Source organism: Hakea prostrata, chromosome 2 (assembly GCF_041222555.1).
Source record: "Hakea prostrata isolate BN-2017 chromosome 2, UWA_Hpros_2, whole genome shotgun sequence".
NCBI lineage: Eukaryota > Viridiplantae > Streptophyta > Magnoliopsida > Proteales > Proteaceae > Hakea > Hakea prostrata.
The window spans coordinates 36,729,094-36,748,514 of record NC_142601.1 but is presented as its reverse complement, the minus strand read 5'-3'; the positions used below and the strand labels follow the sequence as shown (position 1 = coordinate 36,748,514).

The window sequence follows — 19,421 nt, the reverse complement described above, 5'->3', positions numbered from 1 at the left end:
ACACAGGTCAGAGAGCAAGGTAGAGAGACAATAGAGGTTTTGCTTTTACCAGACATTCATGGGAAGACTTCTATTTTATTTTTTTAATGAAGGTGAAAAGGAGTAAGAAGTTGTGTGTGAAATAAAATTTGGGTCAAGTGTCCCTCTTTATGCCTAATTTTGAGATGTGCTTTTTGTTGTTGAGAACGACAAAATAAGTGAAAGTTGTTGTGCAAAAAGCCTTCTCAAACACGAAAATTGGACCGGTTCGTTTCTTAAAAACGATAGAATGACAAATTTTGCCAAACGCTTTTTAGTCATTTTTCTGCGTTTTGAGAACAATAGAACGCCAAAACAGTTCCTTGGCCCGTTACCAAGCGCGCCCTAACTTTCTTATTTTCAATACTTAATCTAAATTCACAGCTCCAATACCATGTCATGATAATCTCACCTCTTAAACCAGAACTGAGAACAAGAGAAAAATGAAGAGAAGAGTATGAAGTGAAAGAAGGGGAGGGAGAGTTATGCAAGATGTGGCAGTGAGCTTTATTTATATAGCTGAGTGACGTAACCCCAGATCAGGGTTAAGTCTTCAGGATCCACTATTAGAGAACCAGCAGCAATTTAGGGTCTAATCTTACTGTTCTAGGTGTGATCTCATGAATTTTAAATGAACAGAAGTTGTATAAGATCACTGATGTCCTGCAGTAAGGGTTTTGACTTCCAAACCTTGGATCCAGGGTTCGAGAAGGTCCAGGGCTAAGTTAGAAGGCTACTTAGGGTTCGGCCAGGCTATTTTGGGTCTGGGATTTGAAGAAAGTAATTCTGCTTTAACATAGTTTCTTAATTGCAGAATTATTCCTCAATTAGGATTTATGGTTTTTAGGATTTTATGATTTCTAGGGTTTCTAGGCTTAGGGTTACGGTAAAGTGTAAGGTAGGGGAAGCAGATGGTGGTCTTAGGATGGGGTAAGGGGTTGTGAATAAAAAACCTACATTAGGGTTTACAGTCTTAAATTTTTCTGGGTTTCGAGGCCACTGCAAGAAGGAAGAGAAGAATAAAAAGAAGAAAGGAATGACAGATGGGGCTGGGGAATGCCTTTTTTTGGGTATGCCACTCTGCGACTAGAGAGAATGAGCAGAAGGAACACCAATTATCATATGATTCATATCATTTAAATTACTCAAAAAAACTTTTCTTTTTTATAATGAATGATTATTTGATGATTCTTTGTTTAATGAAGGGGATAGGAAGGAAGGGTCTAGGGAGAGGAGTAACTACCATAGTGTTTGAGAGGGAAGGGAGAGGCTTGCAAAAGGGTAGGGGGCTGGGGATGAAGTGAATAAGGGTTTTGGGATGGTGAGGGTGCCGCAAGCAGGAGGGAGGGAGGGGAGCGGTTGCACAAGGGTCGGTAGGGCAGACAAGGGTAGGGAAGGAGGCTGGGATTGTACTTACTTCCTGTAGTTGGGGATGGAGACGTGAAAGTTGAAACTTCAGAAAACTGGAATATCTAAGGCACAGGCTTAAAGAAAGGGGGAGAGGTTTGAATTTGCAGAAAGTTAACAATCACACAGCCGTGGGTTCTATTTGCAATATAAAAATAACCGCAAGCACACGGTATCGTGTAGCTAACGAGTTGATCTCAAGGAGACATGCCACTTCAGAATTTAACCTCTTAAGGTAACACAAGAGTGCAATGATTCAAAATTTTAATAAATAAAATTAACCTAAATGAGCGGTCCTAACACATACATCTAATGCGATCGAATTGAGACTAAAAATAACACAAACGTAACCTAACCATTCATCATCTACTAAATAAATACGCATAAATAAAAGGCAAGAATAAAAAAATGCAGAAAGTAAATAACAAAGCAATAAAAGGAAAAGGGAAACCGTAACCAAACAGAGGCACGACGGTGGGCATCTCTGATTAAGGACCTAGGGGGAAAGGAGAACAATAAATAAATGTGAGAAAAAAATTGCAAAAAGTAAATAACAAAGCAATATAAGGAAAAGGGAAACCTTAACCAAAGAGAGGCACGACTGTAGGCATCTCTAATTAAGGACCCAGGGGGAAAGGAAAACAATAAATAAATGCGAGAAAAAATTGCAAAAAGTAATTAACAAAGCAATAAAAGGAAAAGAAAAACTTTAACCAAAGAGAGGCACGACTATAAGCATCTTTGATCAAGGACCCAGGGGGAAAGGAGAACAACAAATAAATGCTGAAAAATAAATCATAAGTTAAAAATATGGAGGGGTAGATAGAAGCGGGAACGGAGGGGGGAGAGAAAACTTGCATCTTGAATCTCGAATAATAAAAAAAACTTGAACGAACGAATAAATCATAAATGCTAAATTTGGCAAAGGTTACTTGCATATTGAATCTCGAATAATAAAAAAAAACTTGAACGAACGATTCGAATCTCAATCAACCCTAACAACCAGATCTAGAATGATCTAGATCTGCAATTGCTAGACCCAGAGAAAAACAAATCCTCAAACTTGAAACTTGAACTTGAAATTGAAATTGAAGTTGCATTACATAGAAAAATTGAACCTTAACATTCAATCTAGAAACTAGAATCCCACAAAGCAATCAAAGAAAACTAAAGAAAGCCTAAATAAACTAAAGAGAAAGAAAAAGTGTAGACAACCTAAATAAACTAAAGAAAAAAGAAAGTTTGCTCCTCCAAAGCTCCAAAAAACGTTCTCCCTTGCTGGAGTATGCTCTCCTTTTATAGAGTAATTTCATAGATTACATGGGATATGATTCTTGACATAGTTTGAATCAAACTCAAAGTTCCTATCTGACTCAACCAAGGAGGGTTTTGGCGTACTAATCGGACCGACTTGGATCAAATGCACAATTCCATCGTTGGATTTGAGGACCAAGAAGTCGTGAAGCTCTCCTCCAAAAATCAGCTCAATCGGACACCGGATGACCATTCGATGAAGGGATTGATCAAAACTGGACAGAGACACTGAAAAACGGGATTTTTCCCTCTTCCTTCTCTGAATAGGATTCTTTTTCCTCTTTTTCCTTCTTTGACCAAGTCCCAAATAGGAAATAAAATATTGAAGCATGCAAGGACTTCTCTCCATGTTTTTTACTTAAGGAAGCTTTTAGAGTGCACTATAACTTGATGAGCAAGACTTTGCTTTCTGGAGTGGAATACAATCCAACTTGGTTCCATTAGGACTCTCTTTACAAAAATTTCCAATAATACCTCTGTAGATTTGATTGATAACTTATAATCTCAGCCGTAAATCAAAATTTGCTTATTTATTTCTAAAATATTTTAGAGTTGGCCCATAATCACATCTCTAGCCCATCATGCTCCAGATCAGACCCATTTTCGCACTTGAGAATTTGAACGAACCTTTTGACGTGTAAAATTGCATGTTTCATACCCAAAACTCCAAATTTTTGCTTAAATCTTGAAAAGTCCTCAAATCTGCAAAAACAACATAAAACCCAAGGTAGCTCCACTCTAAGTGTGTAAAATGCATGCTTTATGCCCTAAGATTTCACACATAAATGTGCCCATCAGGTTCCTCCTTGGAACCCACCAATCCAATTCTTCCTACAATTCATTCAATTAATCAAGATTAATCTATCACAGCTGAGTGGGCTATATTTATAGCCTCTTAAAAGAGAGAATTTTAAAATAGGACTCAACAAGGAATTCAATTTGAAGTGGAATTCCTAGTCACAGTAAGACTCTACTCACACAACAAAAGGAGGAATTCTAATTAGAGCCCCTAAACAAATTGACTTCCACAATTAAACTTCCTATTTAAGAAGGAATCCAAATTGAAAATTGGATTCCAACAAGGACTCCTAAATAGACCAAGACTTTAAGCAGTAACTCAAATGAAAAACAAAAGTAGATATTGCCCTAATAAAATATTGAACCTTTATGGGCCAGTTAGGACCCCAAAAGGGTTTTCATAGTGACAATTTTTACCCCTAATAAGATTCAGCCACCCTATACGGCCGCCAATTGGGCCTAGTTTTATGCCTTATTTCGGCCCTTATTTGGAGGGCCCTCCCTGGTTAACATCAACTCTCCCTTTCTTTAAATTCATTCATTCCCGATGAATGGGTAGAATTTCCTTGCCCTGACTCAATTCTCTTGAAGTCCTTGGTGATTTTCCTCATTTCCTTGGGTGGGACCACTAGGAGCTCTTGGTCATGCTTTGCGGTCTTCTTATTTATCCTATGCGTCTCTTGTTCCTTAACTTCTTCTAGAAGGTTGAGAGGTAAGAAAACAATTTTTGACCCTTCTGCTTGAACATGCACTCATTGTCCCTACTGATGATGGTGACATCGTTGTCATACAACCAAGGTCTTCTAAGGATGATGTCGGCGAGCCTCATAGGGGACCACATCACACCAGATTTCTTCAGAGTAGGAATGTAAGCCTACTGGTAGTCTGGTACTGGGCATCTATAAGTCACCTCGAGTCTGGCACTATTAAGGAGGGAGACCCTGAAGCAGTTGGGGATGCTTTTGAGTCTTAAGCCATGTCCTTCTAATGCAATTCTGTAACACCACGTAGACATGTTGTTGCTGTCTACAATTGTTTGGGCCAAAAACTTACCAAACTTTATGCAGAAGATACTACTCTTCCAGTCTTATCCTTCAGTCTCTAACAATAGAACCTTTGGCATAGTGTTCAAGTGGGGGGTCTGCTCTATGCACTCTTTACCTTACTCGTTCTCAGGGTCTGCCCCCAGTGGAGGGCAAATCACTTTTTCAGGATTTGCTGCATAGGGTCAAATACAGCAACTCCCTTTCTTTGCGGGCAATCTCTGGCAAAGTGACCCTTCTCATGGTAGTAGAACACTCTCCAAGGTTGTTGGTGTTGGGGAAATCAGTTATGGGTGGAAGGGTTCCCCGTGGAGGATTTACAGGAGGGTGGTAGATGGAGGTGATTTAGAGTAGGAGGAGTCCTTCATGTAGTCCTGACTGCTTTTTTTTCCTGAGCCAACAGTGCTTCAGCCCTTAAGGCTTTGTCAAACAAGTCTACATCAGTAACTCCTAAGGCCATCTGCATGTCATGTTTCAGCCTAAGCTTGAATCTAGTCATGGTTTCAAGCTTGCTTTCTCTAGCGCCAGTCCTAGAATCCAGATAATCAAATTGATGAATATAATCTGCAATAGACATATTACCTTGTTTCAGTGTGTGGAATTACTCCTATAGTCTGGTCTTATAATGTTCTGGTATCGAACCAGGTCCAGGGTTAGGGGTATTTTAGTAATTCCCTAGACTTAGCATTTGCCCAGGAAATCTAGGAGAAGGGGAAGGATGTTTCAGGGGTTTTCAGGTACTCTAGAGCATGCTGTAACTGGAAATCAGGCCTGAATTGTTCTGCAAACTGAAGTCCAGATTTGATATTTGAACTAAAAAGTCAAAATTGGGGTTTAGGGGGAGCGTTCAGCCAGTGTGGGTTTTAGGTCTGTCTTACTGGTTTTGTAAGTTCAGCACTGGGTTTCAAGGTTATAGAGAGTTTAAGGAGGTATGGTTCAACTAATTTAGGGTTTCAGAAGTTTTAAAATTCTGCAGAACTTTTCCAAGGTAGAAGATGAATTGCAGAATTTGTCTGGGTTAGGGAAATACGGCTGATTGGGAAGGTAACTGTAGGAGTATGTTCTACAGCTTAGTGCGATCTAGGGAGGGGTGAAAGGGGGCTAGGAATCAAGGTTTAACAGGCGAAGCGTTTTGCTGTATTGCAGGGAAGAAGAAAGGGGAGGGGAGGGGAGGGTTACGGTGGTTAGGGGAGGGATAAGGCTTGGCTGAAACTGAAGGGGAAGGGGCGGGGGTATTTGCAATGGGGTTGGGGTAGTTTTCTAGTCCTAAAAAGAGGGGGGGCAGGGATGCTACAGGGGTGATGGGAGGGGTTCTAGGGTTGCGCAGGAAAGTGGGAAGGGATGGGGGAGCCACTGTACTTACTAGTAGATGGAGGTTGCTGTGCTTGATTGCTTTGATGACTTGAATGCTTGATTGCAGTGGAGGATGATTAGAATACACTCAATAGACAACCGAAGAGTCCCCCTCAAAGGAACCATGCCAACCACTCAGGCAATTAAAAACTAAATAGATTTTATTCATCAAAACTGAAAATTACATTGCATGAAGAGGCTATTTATAGCCTTAAAACAACAGATTCTGTCTGAGGTTGGGAATCCTTGATAGATAAGGATTCCCTACTTTAGACGAAAACACTCAAAATGGAATCAAATTATTACAAGATCTCAACCCTTAGATTGGAATCTTACTAAAACACACTTTAAGTTAATCTTAAAAGCACATGTTAGTTAAGATAACTTAGGACTCAAGCAACAACTTTAACTCAAAATAGAACTCTCTAAACAAAACAAACTCCTAAAAGATAAGAACCACCTCGGATAAGGAATCTAACTAACTTGTAATGGACTTGGACTCTTCATAAATCATAACTCAAAATTTACTAACCCAAATAAAAAATAATAATAAAATTAGATCCATAACCCTTGGATTGAGAGGATTCAATCTAGACCCATATTGAGCCCTAAAAGGCCTAAAAATTTACCAAAATACCCTTGCAAGGGATTTGGCCAGCTTTAAATTGGTTTCTTTGGTCGGAGTTTTGGACCCAATCATGGAGGGGTCAACAGGTGTTCACATCATCTAGTAGGTATCTATCTATTAATTCTCTCAATCGGTTCCCAGTGGTGAGTTCTAACCCCTCATAGCACAACTGACACTCCATGGTGTTCCACCAATCTCTAGCAACACCAACTTGTTCAACCTAGCTAGTCTCATCTTCCAATCTTCAAACAACTCTTACAAATCAAATTAATCATCTAGGCCAGCTCTCCAATCTTAGAATACTTGTGGATCAAGGAAACCATTGAAATCCTTGAGTTTGTGCTTGACTTTGTGATAGTCTACACCCCGTCACTAGTTCTGTCCTTCACTGAAATAGGATCAAATGTGCTCTTCTAGGGTGGTAGGAGTTCAATTAGGTCTACATGGCGGTCTCAATTCAGTCTCATACCCCTCAAATGGCGGTCTACATAGCTCTAATGCCAATTGATGTAACCCCAGATCAGGGGCCAGCCATTGGGATCCTCTTTTCGAGAACCAGCAGCAATTTAGGGTCTAATCTTACTGTTCTTGCTTGGTTCGATCAATTTTAAATGAACAGCAGCTGTATATAATAAATTATGTCATGCGGTTAAGGGTTTTGACTCCCAAACCTTGGATCTAGGGTCAGAGAAGATCTAGGGTTAAGTGAGAAAGCTATTTAGGGTTCGGCCAGGCTGTTTTGGGTCTGAAATTTGAAGAAAGCAATTCTGTTTTAATAGAATTTCTTAATTGCAGAATTATTCCTTAACAAGGTTTTATGATCTCTTGGGTTTATAGTGTAGGTATAGAGTTAGGGTTAGGGCCTGCAAAGAGGTAGGGGGCTGGGGAAGGGAGGGTGCCATAAGCAAGAGGGAGGGAGGGAGGGAGGGAGGGGAAGGGTTGCGCAAGGATTGGCAGGGTGGAAAAGGGTAGGGAAGGGGGCTAGGGTTGTACTTACTCATTGTAGTTGGGGATGGAGACTTGAAACTACAGTACAAGGCTGCCACAGGGATGAAGAAAGGCGGAGAGGTATGAATTTGCAGAAAATTAACAATCACACAGCTGTGGGAATCCTCCTTGGAAACCACGACTCCAATCCTTCCTTCAAATCTCAATTCATTCAATTCATCAAGTCTAATCCATTACAGCTGCATGGGGCTGTATTTATAGCCTCTTACAAGAAGAAAATTTAAAATAGGACTCAACAAAATAAAAGACTACTTAGTACTCAACAAGGAATTCAACTTGAAGTGGAATACTATGTCACACTAAATACTCACATCTAAAAGAGGGTTTTCAATTAGAACTCCTAAACAAATAGACTTGCACAATTAAATTTCCTACCAAAGAAGGAATCCAAGTTGAAAATTGGATTTCAACTAGGACTCCTAAAGAGACCAGGATTCTAACCAAACTCGAATCAAAAACAAAAAGTAGATTTGGGGCCCTAATAAAACTTTTCTGGGCCAATTGGAATCCAAAGGGGCTATCAAAATGAAAATTTTACCCCTTAGGATTCAGCCACCCTATAGGGCCACCAATTGGGGCCTAGTTTTTGAAGGGCCCTCCCAGTTACGTGACGGAAGTAGGACCGTAGAAGAAGATTTCTATCCCAGAATATTACCAAATACGGAAACATATCACCCCAGAATACTGGACAAATCTGGAGCCTACAATAGGTTACTTGGTATCTAAGTTCAAGGGTAAATATTAACTAGTAAATAGTAAAAAGGAGAAACTTAAAATGGAGAGTACATGACCCAGTGTACCCCCATGGTGCACAGGGTCATGTCTTTTATAAAATGTTTTAATGTTTTAACAATAACAAACACAAAGGGAGATAAATAGGTAACAGTCAGGAGTTCCACTAGACCGAGGTCACAATCGAAGGAGTCCACCTCAGTCCCACTTGAGTTTCCCATGTAAAAGTTTCCACAGAGAGCAAATGTTCTACTCAATTCATGGTTCCCTTTGAGAACAACCAGAACTTGCATAGATAGAGATAGAAATCCCAAAACCCCTTTAGAACTCCAAAATCCCCTTCAGAGTTCTCCATACATAGATAACAAATCCTAGACGTAGAAATCTACCCCCAAGACAATAAAAAACTAAACCAAAAATGTCAATCCATTGAAACTCCATGCCCTCTGTTGTGTAGTTCAGAGAGTCCTTTCAATATTTTCTAGGCTTACTTAAGAGTCCTTCAGAATTTCTTAGCCTCATAAATTCTAAGAGTTAATTTTCTTGGTATGTGTTCTCTATGGATTTGTTGAAGTTGGCCAACTGGACTCCGCTTCCCAACAAGCACGCAATGCCATGCCTTGGGCTGGCCAACACAACGATATCCTGCATAAATCTCAGGCACGCTTCACACAAGAATTTTATTAAGTAATACTTACCAAAGGATGAGTCTTCCATGTCAAAAATCAGCATAAATCTCAGGCACGCTTCACACAAGAATTTTATTAAGTAATAGTAATACTTACCAAAGGATGAGTCTTCCATGTCAAAAATCAGTGAAGTGGTGAGAAAAATCAACATAAAGGTATCTAAACAATGAAAAAGAGACAACAGAAACTATTGTGTGGCTGCAAGCATGAGAAAGAGACAAGAGACCCAATCGCAGAGCAGGTACATGGTATTACCGGTACAACTCAGAAAGATAAATGGTTTCGCAACAACAACTTAAGAAGCCCATCATAGGGGTATACCTCAGCAGCCTCAAGCAAGCGACCTTCATCTTTGTACAGAATACCGCAATGAGTGAGAGCACCTGCATTTTGTGGATCCAGCCTAATTGCTTCTCTGAAACTTTCAAAAGCAAGACTACCCATGTTTTGCATCTGAAGGCAGATTCCTTTGCCTATGTGAGCTTCAACATTGTCACTGTTCTGAACCAAGACACTTTCATAGATAGCTAGAGCATCCACAAACTTATTCCTGGAGCGTAGGATGTTGGCATAAGACAAAGCATCCTTCCCTTCCAACTTCTTCTGTGCTGGGGAGATGGATAATGGAGAACCAATCTTATCAGTAGAAGGGCGTTCTCCTTTCAACAAATCATTATCATCAGTGCCGTCTCTTTGTCTACCATTGCCAGTACAAGACTCTGTCCACGCCATTTAATCGAACCTATACTGCAAATCTCTGCACCAAAGTATCCTTCGACATAAGAAAGGTTACACCTTAAACGCAGTACACCTCTGCACTGAACTTTTAAATCAAAGGAAACCACTAACTGAACCAAAATGGAAGGGGGAAAACCTAAATTCTAATCAAGATTCCAACAACGAATTACAACTTTTGAGCCACTTCTCTGCAACGGGAGCTCGAGGGCACAGCCAAAAGCGCATTCTTTGATCACAGTTCCCGCACAAAATCTTGGCTTCATCAACATCACTAAAGACCAAACGCTCTGTCAGTGCAGAAAACCGTTTGCCAACAAATAAATTTATTACATAACACAGACTAAACTTGCATTTAAATGGCGGGTGGGGATGAAAATCTTCTCAATTCTCGCTATAACTGAAAATAAGAAACCAATTTCAAATAATTTTTTCTTCTTTGAGTTTGGGAAATGAGAGTGCGACGAAGGGAAGAAATAATAGGGGAAACTAGGGATTACAACCTTACATTTAAGGAAGAAAAGAATGAATGTTCACATGGAGATGCCTTCTGCGAACGCTGCAATACAATGGAGCGTAGGATAGGAGGGAAGGGTGAAGGTTAAGGATTACGAGAGCTGGAATAAGGCTTTCTTTCTCGAGAGCGAAAGCCCTCGAAAAAGAAAGGGAGGCTACAGAGAGACTTTGTCCACTTCAGTTGTGTGGGCAAAAGTGAGTCTCCTGGTCGGGAATGGGATTGCGATCTGTGTTTATGTCGCTGCTGTCAAGTCTTTGCTGTTGGTAACCCTCAGGGAGTGTTTTATCATTCTGAAAACGTATAATAAACACAGAAATTAATGTAAAAATCTATGATAAACCTTTACGAGCTCTCTTCGGTTTATTTATTTTCTTTTTTTTATATATTTTTTTTATAAAAAGGCACTTTTATATATTGAGAAATTGGGGATAGGATATTACATATGTCACTAGCAAGGTTGAATCCATAACTTCTCTACTGAGAAAGTTAGGTTTTTAACCATTATACTATTTGCAGCAACCGCTGCAGCATGCAGCTAATGGCATAGATTATACCATGTCGTCAAAATAAAATCGAACGATATAGAATCAAGCGGCAGGATTTAGTTGTAAGTATTATTTTTAGTATTACATTCTAAATTTCTAACCCTCCATTTACCCATCTCTCAAATCTCTATTTGCTCAGATTCCCGCGACTTGGACTAGGTTTCCAAGAAACCAACACACGTAACCTATCATCGGTTGCCATGAAAACTCACTAGTCAACTTCATTTATTTGAGTTTCTCAATTTCAAATTTCAAGAATCTTCTCATTTGTCAATGGCGACTAGAAATGCTCAATTGAAGACCTAAATGTGAAGGTTCAGGCAGGAAATGCAACTTCGTTTGCATTCTCATGGAATACACATTTTCACCTCCACTTCTCTTTTAGGAGGAAGCGAGAGGCTTTGAATTCTAATTTAAATAGTTTACTAATTCAAATTTCTTGCTCTGTTTAAATAGAGTGAGAGAGGTGTACTTGAATACTTGCATTTCCTAGCAGGGATGATAGTTTTCAACTACAACATCCCTTTTGAAGGAGAGCAACACAAGGTAGAGCTTGGAAAATCGCCAAGTCAAATAACTGTACAAAGATCTACAGCCTATACAAGAAACACAAAATTGATACCCAGAAGAATAATGGAATTAAAAAAATGAGACTAGAACCAACAACACTTGCGTCCCGTGCCAAATGGTTCATTAAATCCTCACAAGTAAAATAAATGCTAGTAAAGTTGTGTAATGGTCGCTGGACTCCAAATGGAGATGAGCAGGTAAAACTAACAGGAAATAGCCACATTAGTAATTCTAAGAGGATGTGCATGTTCCACTTGCTACCTACACTGTGGTGAGGAGCAAACAACACCTAACCATATTTTCGTTCAATTCCCTCTTGCAGATACAGTTTGGAACACTTTACACTTCCCCTTAATGAATATACAAGGAACCTTGGTGGAGAAAGTTATACAGCTGATGAATCAATGGCATGACAAGACGGCTACTGAGATAGTGATTGCAAATTTAACAGCATTATGGTTAATGTGGAAAGCCTATACCAGTCAATATGATTCAACTGAGAGACTCTCTCCTTCACAGGTGAAATTTCAGATTTGGAAAGGCCTTCATTTCTATAGCTAGAACCCCAAGAAAGCACAAAGTCACAACACTAGCAATCGCATTAAATGGGTGGCTCCAACTCCTTCCCACATTAAATTGAATGTCGACGGATCCCTTTTTAAAGACAGAAGGGTCACTGGCTATGGAGGAATTCTAAGAGATCATAAGGGACAAATGCTCTTCTACTTTGGTCGAGGAATTAAAGCTCATGACATCCCAACTATAGAAGCTTTGGCAATCAGACAAACTATATTGTGGGCTATTGATTTTAAACTGCTTAAGATTGAAGTAGAGTCTGACAACCAAGCTCTCATTAGTATCCTGAAAAACAATCAAAATGAAGCACCTTCGAAAGTCTTCCCAATTATAGTAGATATCTTACATCTCTCGGCCTCATTCAAATCTATATCCTTCAGGCATGTTCTTCGTGAGGCTAACATGGTGGCTGATGCTCTAGCTAAGGATAGTGCTCTCTCCCAAGATGCCTTCCTAACTATCACTTCCCCACCCCCACATCTTTGTTGGTTTATTTTATTTGATATACTAGGACTAGGTTGTAATAGAAGTTTTGTCACATCCCCCCAACCGATACCCTAACTGGCATACCCGAGAGTGTGATCCACAGCCCCGAAGATCAAGTATCGAGGAAATCATCCTCCCACATATACAATAACATAATCATAAACAAAAAATAATCAGGGTTTTAATATTATAAACAAAAGATTCAATTCAGGAAATGAATAATCAATATCAGAGTGTGGAAATGATACTAGATGTAATCACATCAAAAGAAGTAGAGTGAGGCAGAAACTCACTCCAGAGCTACAGCGGAAAAGTAGTACATAAGTCTAAAAAGAATTACAATTGTTTCTAAAGAAAAGCAAGGATAGAATGTTCAAAGTAAACTATGCGTTTTCTAATCTATAGATGACATCTTCAAAATAGTGGACTTCATCAATCCAACATAGATGTTCCATCTCTACATTACGTCTAATCGTAGTACGCAATGTGATCGCTCGAGGGATCATCAAAGTTATCTTCATAGTTGCCAACACCTTGCGTGTAGTACGCTTCTTCGGCTTGTGCTTCTTCGTACTGTCCTTCATAGTAGTCAGTACCTGTAGAATAATCTAACAAAAAGATTGTACAAAAAGGAGTGAGTTCGATTGAACTCAGTAAAGCAAGTTAACTCATAACAACATAAACAACATGCAGCAGAACATAACAAGATGCAATGCAGTATGAAACAGATAATGTATGTATGCATCTAAACTCTATGTATGCTGGTCTCTATTGGCAGACATGCTTTAAGTCATAGCACCATACTTCTTTGGGTAGGTCTCAAATCACTCATCATTGGTTGGTAATGGGTCCGGCATCCCTCGGGACATTCCATGGCTGGGGGTTAAATCACCGCTCTCTCACATCACCATTGGTCTAAGTACTGGCGCATGTCAGGGTTAAGCCTAGCCCAATGCAAGTCATTTACTCAGTCACATCAACTCAGTTCCAGATACGTCCATTCTTCGTCATTGACGATCCTTTCCGATATTCTTCACACTAGAGTCCTAATAGTCCCTAACTACGGATTCATCAACCCTATTGGTTATCCACATATGGTAAACAGGAAGCTCTCATGTCCTCTCACGAGTTGGTTACCGGTCTTGAGCGCCCATGAGCCCAAGTCTATCCATATGCAACCCTCCAATAAATGGTCCCCACAATGTGATTCCCGTCCTCTCACGAGTTGGTTACCGGTCTTGAGCGCCCGTGAATCCCCACTGCTGCCACGGGTCGTTCGGTCTCAATTCCCTTCCGAATCGGGTCTAATATGATGGAGACATCATAGCCAAACACAGCTAGACAGTCCTAGGTATGACACCTAATGATTCGGGAAAGCGTCAATCGGGCAACCCCGGAAACATCCCATACTAAATCCGACAATGTCCAAGGACAGAAGTGTCAAAAGGACACTTCCCAATCCCAAATCATACTTAATCAAACACATTCTCAGATTAGTCATGACATACACAATCAACAACTCATCATATAAAAGAGAATATAGAAGCATGATCTAATCATTAAACAATATAGTAATAAGCTTGAATAATGAAAAAGAAAACATAAGTAAAGTGCTACTGTACTTACAGTAGTGCATCAGTAGTATAAAATACAAGAACAATAATTAAACTCATGGTTTCTTAAAGTAGAAACCAGAGAGTATGCGATCTATGTTATTATGAAATAACTGTCCTTACCTTGATTATCGCTGAAGATAATCCAAAGATCAAAGAGAGCAACTCCAAACTTAGCAAATAAACCCCTAACAATCATAGACACAACATTAGGAAAGATACCTGAAAGATCAGAGAGCAAACAAATCAAACTGAGTGAAAAACGAAGCTACTGACATCATTGGTCGAGTGCTTGGTTTACTGACCCAATTGACCAAGCAGTCGATCAACTGAGTCAGTACGGAATTGCAGAAACTAGATCGGTCATAACTCCTTCGTTTGAAGTCAGATTGATCCAAAATTCGAAGGGGAACTTCCTAGAACGTATTAGAACTATATGGGAAGGTAAAATCATCAAATCAAGGTCAAGAGATGGGTTATTGATTTGAACCAAGAAACTAGGGTTTCAACCTTATGGCTCTCATGAAAAGGCTAGGGTTACAAGATGAAAGGGAATAATTGAAGAAAATAACAAGAAAATCATTGGAAAAGAGTTTAGATTAACATAAATATAACTCATGTGGTTACCCTCACATGGGAGGTTACCAAAGGTATCGAAAAAGATCAAACAAGGGTCAGGGTTTCAAGAAAAGTTTCGGGTTAGGGTTAAGATCATGACGGTGATCATAAATCTCAAAGAATAGAATGAGATCATGGAATAGATGGTTGCAAGAATGCAGCATCTTCTTCCTGATCTCAATCAAGAACAAGATCGAAGAAAGAATAATTTAGAATTCAGAAGAGATATTAACCTTGAATTGTCATATTAGAGATGAGAGGCTTCAGATCTGCAGAGGAGACTTCGAAATCACCGGAAAGAGTTTTAGAAAGGTCTTCCCACGTTCACAAAGTGTTTAGGAGGCAGCCGTAACTAAGAAACACGAAGTAGGGTTTAAATATAAGTGAAAAACCCTAAAATTGGATTTTCTCGGATTTAACACACAGTTGGTCGACTGGCCCAGTCGACCAATGAGTCGACCAATCAGGTCAGCAAGGCCAAAATAGGGAAATGGAGGCCCAACTCAAGTCCAAACCTCATGGGCTTTTGCACACACATCAAGTGACATACCTAGTGTGTAGAAATGCCTTCAAACCAAGTCAGATAATACTCCAAGTCCTTCAACTAATCTCATCTTCTTCAAGCTGCAGCTTTCTTTCCAAATCTGCACAGACTTCCAAGTATGGAACTCCATCATCAACATCCATGGGTTCAGAGTCAAACACCATGTCTTCTACTGAGATGGCCCATAGTTGGCTTCTTCCTTTACTCCGGGTCTTCGGACCTAAAAACAACCGGGTTTTCGGGTCAAGGTCAGGGTTAGGTTAGGGCTGGGTTTCCAAGATTTCACCTTATAATAAATAAATCTCTTTCTTACAAAAAAAAAAGACAGGAAATAGCCACATCTAGATACCAATCTTCCCTACAGAACAAGAGGTAAAGCCATGTAAAAATATATGCATGGACGAGCTAAAACCAGAATAAATAATTGGTTTATGAAGTAGCCTAGTAGAGAATTTGGCATACAACAACTGTAACAAACCTTTTCAAGTGGAGAATATTTCCAATTCAATATACAAATTGAAATTGCAAGGTGGAAAGACAGAATAATAGAGCAAGGTTCTAGTCTGTGGCACCCAAAAAGGCTTCCCAATAGGGCCTTTTCTCCACAAGGAGAAATGTAAATTCCAGACTTTGTGTTGTCCAGGTTAGCATATAATCCTGAGGTTCATTTTCAGCCCAATCTACCTGTTGCGTCTCAGATCTGACCAACGTCCAAACTGGAAGACTGATATCCAATCAACGTCCCGATCCACAGAAGAATGAGTCCTGCAAAAGAGTTAGACGCGGGTCAGCTAAGATGTCGAGCAACTGCCTCCGATGGCTAAGTCAATTGGGGATCCGATTAGTGTCACATCCCGCCAGATCCACCCAGCCTATACCCTATCTGGGTTACCCAGGGGAGTGATCCACAGCCCAAAAGATCAAATTTAGGAACAATCATATCCATTTAGCACAATAACATAATCAAAAGCAAGAACAAATCATTGTATTCTAATAAGTTAATAATAAAATTCAAGAAAGGATCTCAAAAGGATCACTAAGAATATCAGAGTGCGGAAAAACATGATAACAAATAAAAAGGCAACTGTAGAGTATAGTGGAAATATACCCCACAACATGCGCGGAAGGTAGATCGAAATCTAAGGCACTGCTCTAGGTTAATACGTGTAAAATAAAAGTCTAGAAGAAACAAGGGAAATCTAATTCACATCCTCAATCGGCTCTTCTTCTTCTTCTTCAGTCTTCATCTTCTTCACCTTGCGCTTCCTCATACAGACTGTCATAGTATTCAGAACCTATAGGGAAGTCTAATAAAAGATATTGTACAAAGGAGTGAGTTTCAAAGAAACCCAGTAAAGCAAGTTAAATCCACAATAACATAAATCACATGATTATAGAACATAACATGATGTAATATGATATGAAACAAACAATGTATGTATGAATCTAACTCTATGTATGCTGGTCTCTATTGGCAGACATGCTTTAAGTCATAGCACCATACTTCTTTAGGAAGGTCTCATCTCACAACGTCGGTTGGTAGTGGGTCCTCCATCCCTCGGGACAATCCATGGCTGGGGGTTTAGGTCACCGCTCTCTCACATCACCATTGGTCTAAGTATTGGCCCATGTCAAGGTTAAGCCTAGCCAAATGCAAGTCTTCTACTTAATTATATCAACTTAGTTCCAGGTACGTCCATTCCTCATCCCTGGCGATCCTTTCCGGTACCCTTCACACTAGAGTCAGCATAGTCCCTGACTACGGACTCATCAACCCTATTGGTTATCCACATATGGTAAACGAGAAGCTCTCATGTCCCCTCACGGGTTGGTTACCGGTCTTGAGCGCCCATAAGCCCAAGTCTATCTATATGCAACCCTACCAATGAATGGCCCCCACAATGTGATTCTTGTCCTCTCACGGGTTGGTTACCGGTCTTGAGCGCCCATGAATCCCCATTGTTACCATGGGTCGTTCGGTCTCAATACCCTTCCGATTCGGGTCTGATATAATAGGGTATTCCTAACCAAACATTGCTAGATAGTCCTAGGTATGAAAATCAATAATTCGGGAAAGCGTTGATGGGCATCTTCGGAGAACATCCCATACTATTCCCTCCAATGTCCAAGAACAAAAGTGTCAAAAGGACACCTCTCAATCCCAAACCATACCTAATCAGTCACATTCATCAATCAGTCATAACGTACACAACCATTGTCTCATCACATAGAAACATATATGTTGACATGATCAATCTCATACATAAGTGACAATAAAAGGCATTCATAATCAAAAGAATTCATATATGTAATGCTACTATAGTTGTAGTACCTACATTAGTAGAATCACAACAAGATATTACATTTATGGTAGTGAATCCAAATGAATCCAAACATAGAAACTAAGATTCATGCAATCTACGTAATTATGGAAGTAAGAAGTAACTATCCTTACCTTATATAATTTTGAAGAGAATCCCAAGAATCAAGGAGAATCTTTCTAAACTTGGCAAGAAGATCCTAAACAAGTATACATACCTTATTAGGAAAGAAGTCTAAAAGGCAAAAGATCAAATGAATTAGAACAGACCAAGAAAAGAGCTACTGTCTTCATTGGTCGATTGATTGGTCTATTGACCCAGTCGTCCAATCAGTCGACCAACCGAGTCAGTAACAGACAAAAAAGAGGTTTCTGATTTGAAAACAGAATTTTGCGATCTAAAACACCACCATACAAAAAGGGAATTACAATGACAGTGTACTAGTACTAAAGAACAAGTCTAACACTATCATTGATCAAAACCTAAAGATACAAATAAGGAAACAAAACTTACTATAAAAGTAACAGTCAGGGTTTTTGAAGAAAACATGGTATGATCATGAAGGGAAAACCAGAGATTGATAGATTACTAATCTAGTAAAGAAAACATAGAGATTGTACACTAATCTAATCAAGAAAACAAATCTAAGAATATAAGAATTTGAATCAGAAGATGAATCAAAGAAGAAGATCATGGTTCCTTCAAAAGCTTGCAATGATCATGATTAAGATCATTATATTAGCCATCAATCCTTAGGAAACCATGAGAGATGAGTGGAGAGATGTTTGCAACAGAGGATGCAGCATCTACTCTACTGTCTTAGTCCAAAAAGAAAAGAAAAAACAGAGATGGGGAACAAGAAGAGAGTGTAGACATACCTTTTGATGCAAGAAAAAGAGAAATGTAAGAGTTCTTGCAAGAATCCAACCTAGGGTGCAAAGAAATTGATTGGGATGGAGTCCTGACTCGTTCCAGAGGCTTAGGAGGCAGAGGAGACGAAATAAACTCGAGGATGCACTTAAATAGAGAAACCAAGACCTAAACAGTCAAAACAGATCTCATTGGTCGATTGGTTGGTCTACTGGTCCCAATCGACCAACCAGCCAATCAATAGAGATAGCAAGGCCAGAATGCATTGTTTTGGTCATAACTTCTTCGTTTGAAGTCCGATTGATCCGAAATTCAAAAGGGAGCCTCACACAAACATACCAAGACTATCTAGCATGAATTGGACATCATCCATGGTCAGAAATCAGTACTTTATAATTTGGGAACATGAGTTTCTAAATTGGAAACAACATGGTTTTCATAGCAAACTCACCATGAATTCAAGGGAAGAATTAGAGAGAACAAGACTTCACTCTAATGGAATATCAAAAACATATCAGAGGCAAGAATGACTAAATAGAAAATCAAAAGAATACTAATCCTAGAATGAGAGGAATCAAAAATAGAAAATTACTAGAATGCTTATATCAATGATCAACGTAAAAGGCTATAATGGCTAGAAAGAAAGGGGAATTGATTCAAAGAGATGTAATACATTAGAACGACAGTAAAGGCTAAGATCAAACATGTTAAACATTAATTAGAAAAGAAGCTACAGTAGAATGATCATGTTGTCCAAAACTCAATCAAAATAAATGAAGAATTGAAGAGATTCACCATGTGGTTTCAAGGAATGCATAGAGTGATTGAGGGTTCACTCTAAGACATAAGGAGATTAGAGAATAGGTAGTTAGAGTAGTGTAACACCTTCTCCACAATCAAAACATCAAGATAGAACAGTAAGAAGAAGAAAAGAGAGAAGAAGGAGATAGAACATTGAAATCAAGGTCTAACTTCAAGTTGTAACATTAAACTAACCTTTCTTTACCAAAAATAGATAGGGTGTCCTAGCTAGGTT

The 19,421-nt window shown here is 39.3% G+C and overlaps 1 protein-coding gene across 6 annotated transcripts in view; it reads right to left on the bottom strand.

The window, feature by feature from the left end:
* The window catches only part of LOC149024276 (putative UDP-N-acetylglucosamine--peptide N-acetylglucosaminyltransferase SPINDLY), a 93,105-nt gene extending 82,574 nt beyond the window's left edge, over positions 1 to 10,531 (bottom strand). The window contains exons 1-3 of one of the 6 annotated variants that reach the window (XM_089144591.1): positions 10,229 to 10,531; positions 9,865 to 10,015; positions 9,312 to 9,747 (exon numbers count right to left, since the gene is read on the bottom strand). In XM_089144591.1, the coding sequence (XP_089000717.1) occupies positions 9,312 to 9,722 (411 nt within the window). In that variant the 5' untranslated portion in view covers positions 9,723 to 9,747; positions 9,865 to 10,015; positions 10,229 to 10,531. The remainder of the gene's footprint in view (positions 1 to 9,311; positions 9,748 to 9,864; positions 10,016 to 10,228) is intronic. The other 5 variants (XM_089144592.1, XM_089144590.1, XM_089144589.1 and 2 more) reach the window with 5 other exon arrangements.
* Positions 10,532 to 19,421: the final 8,890 nt, after the last annotated feature.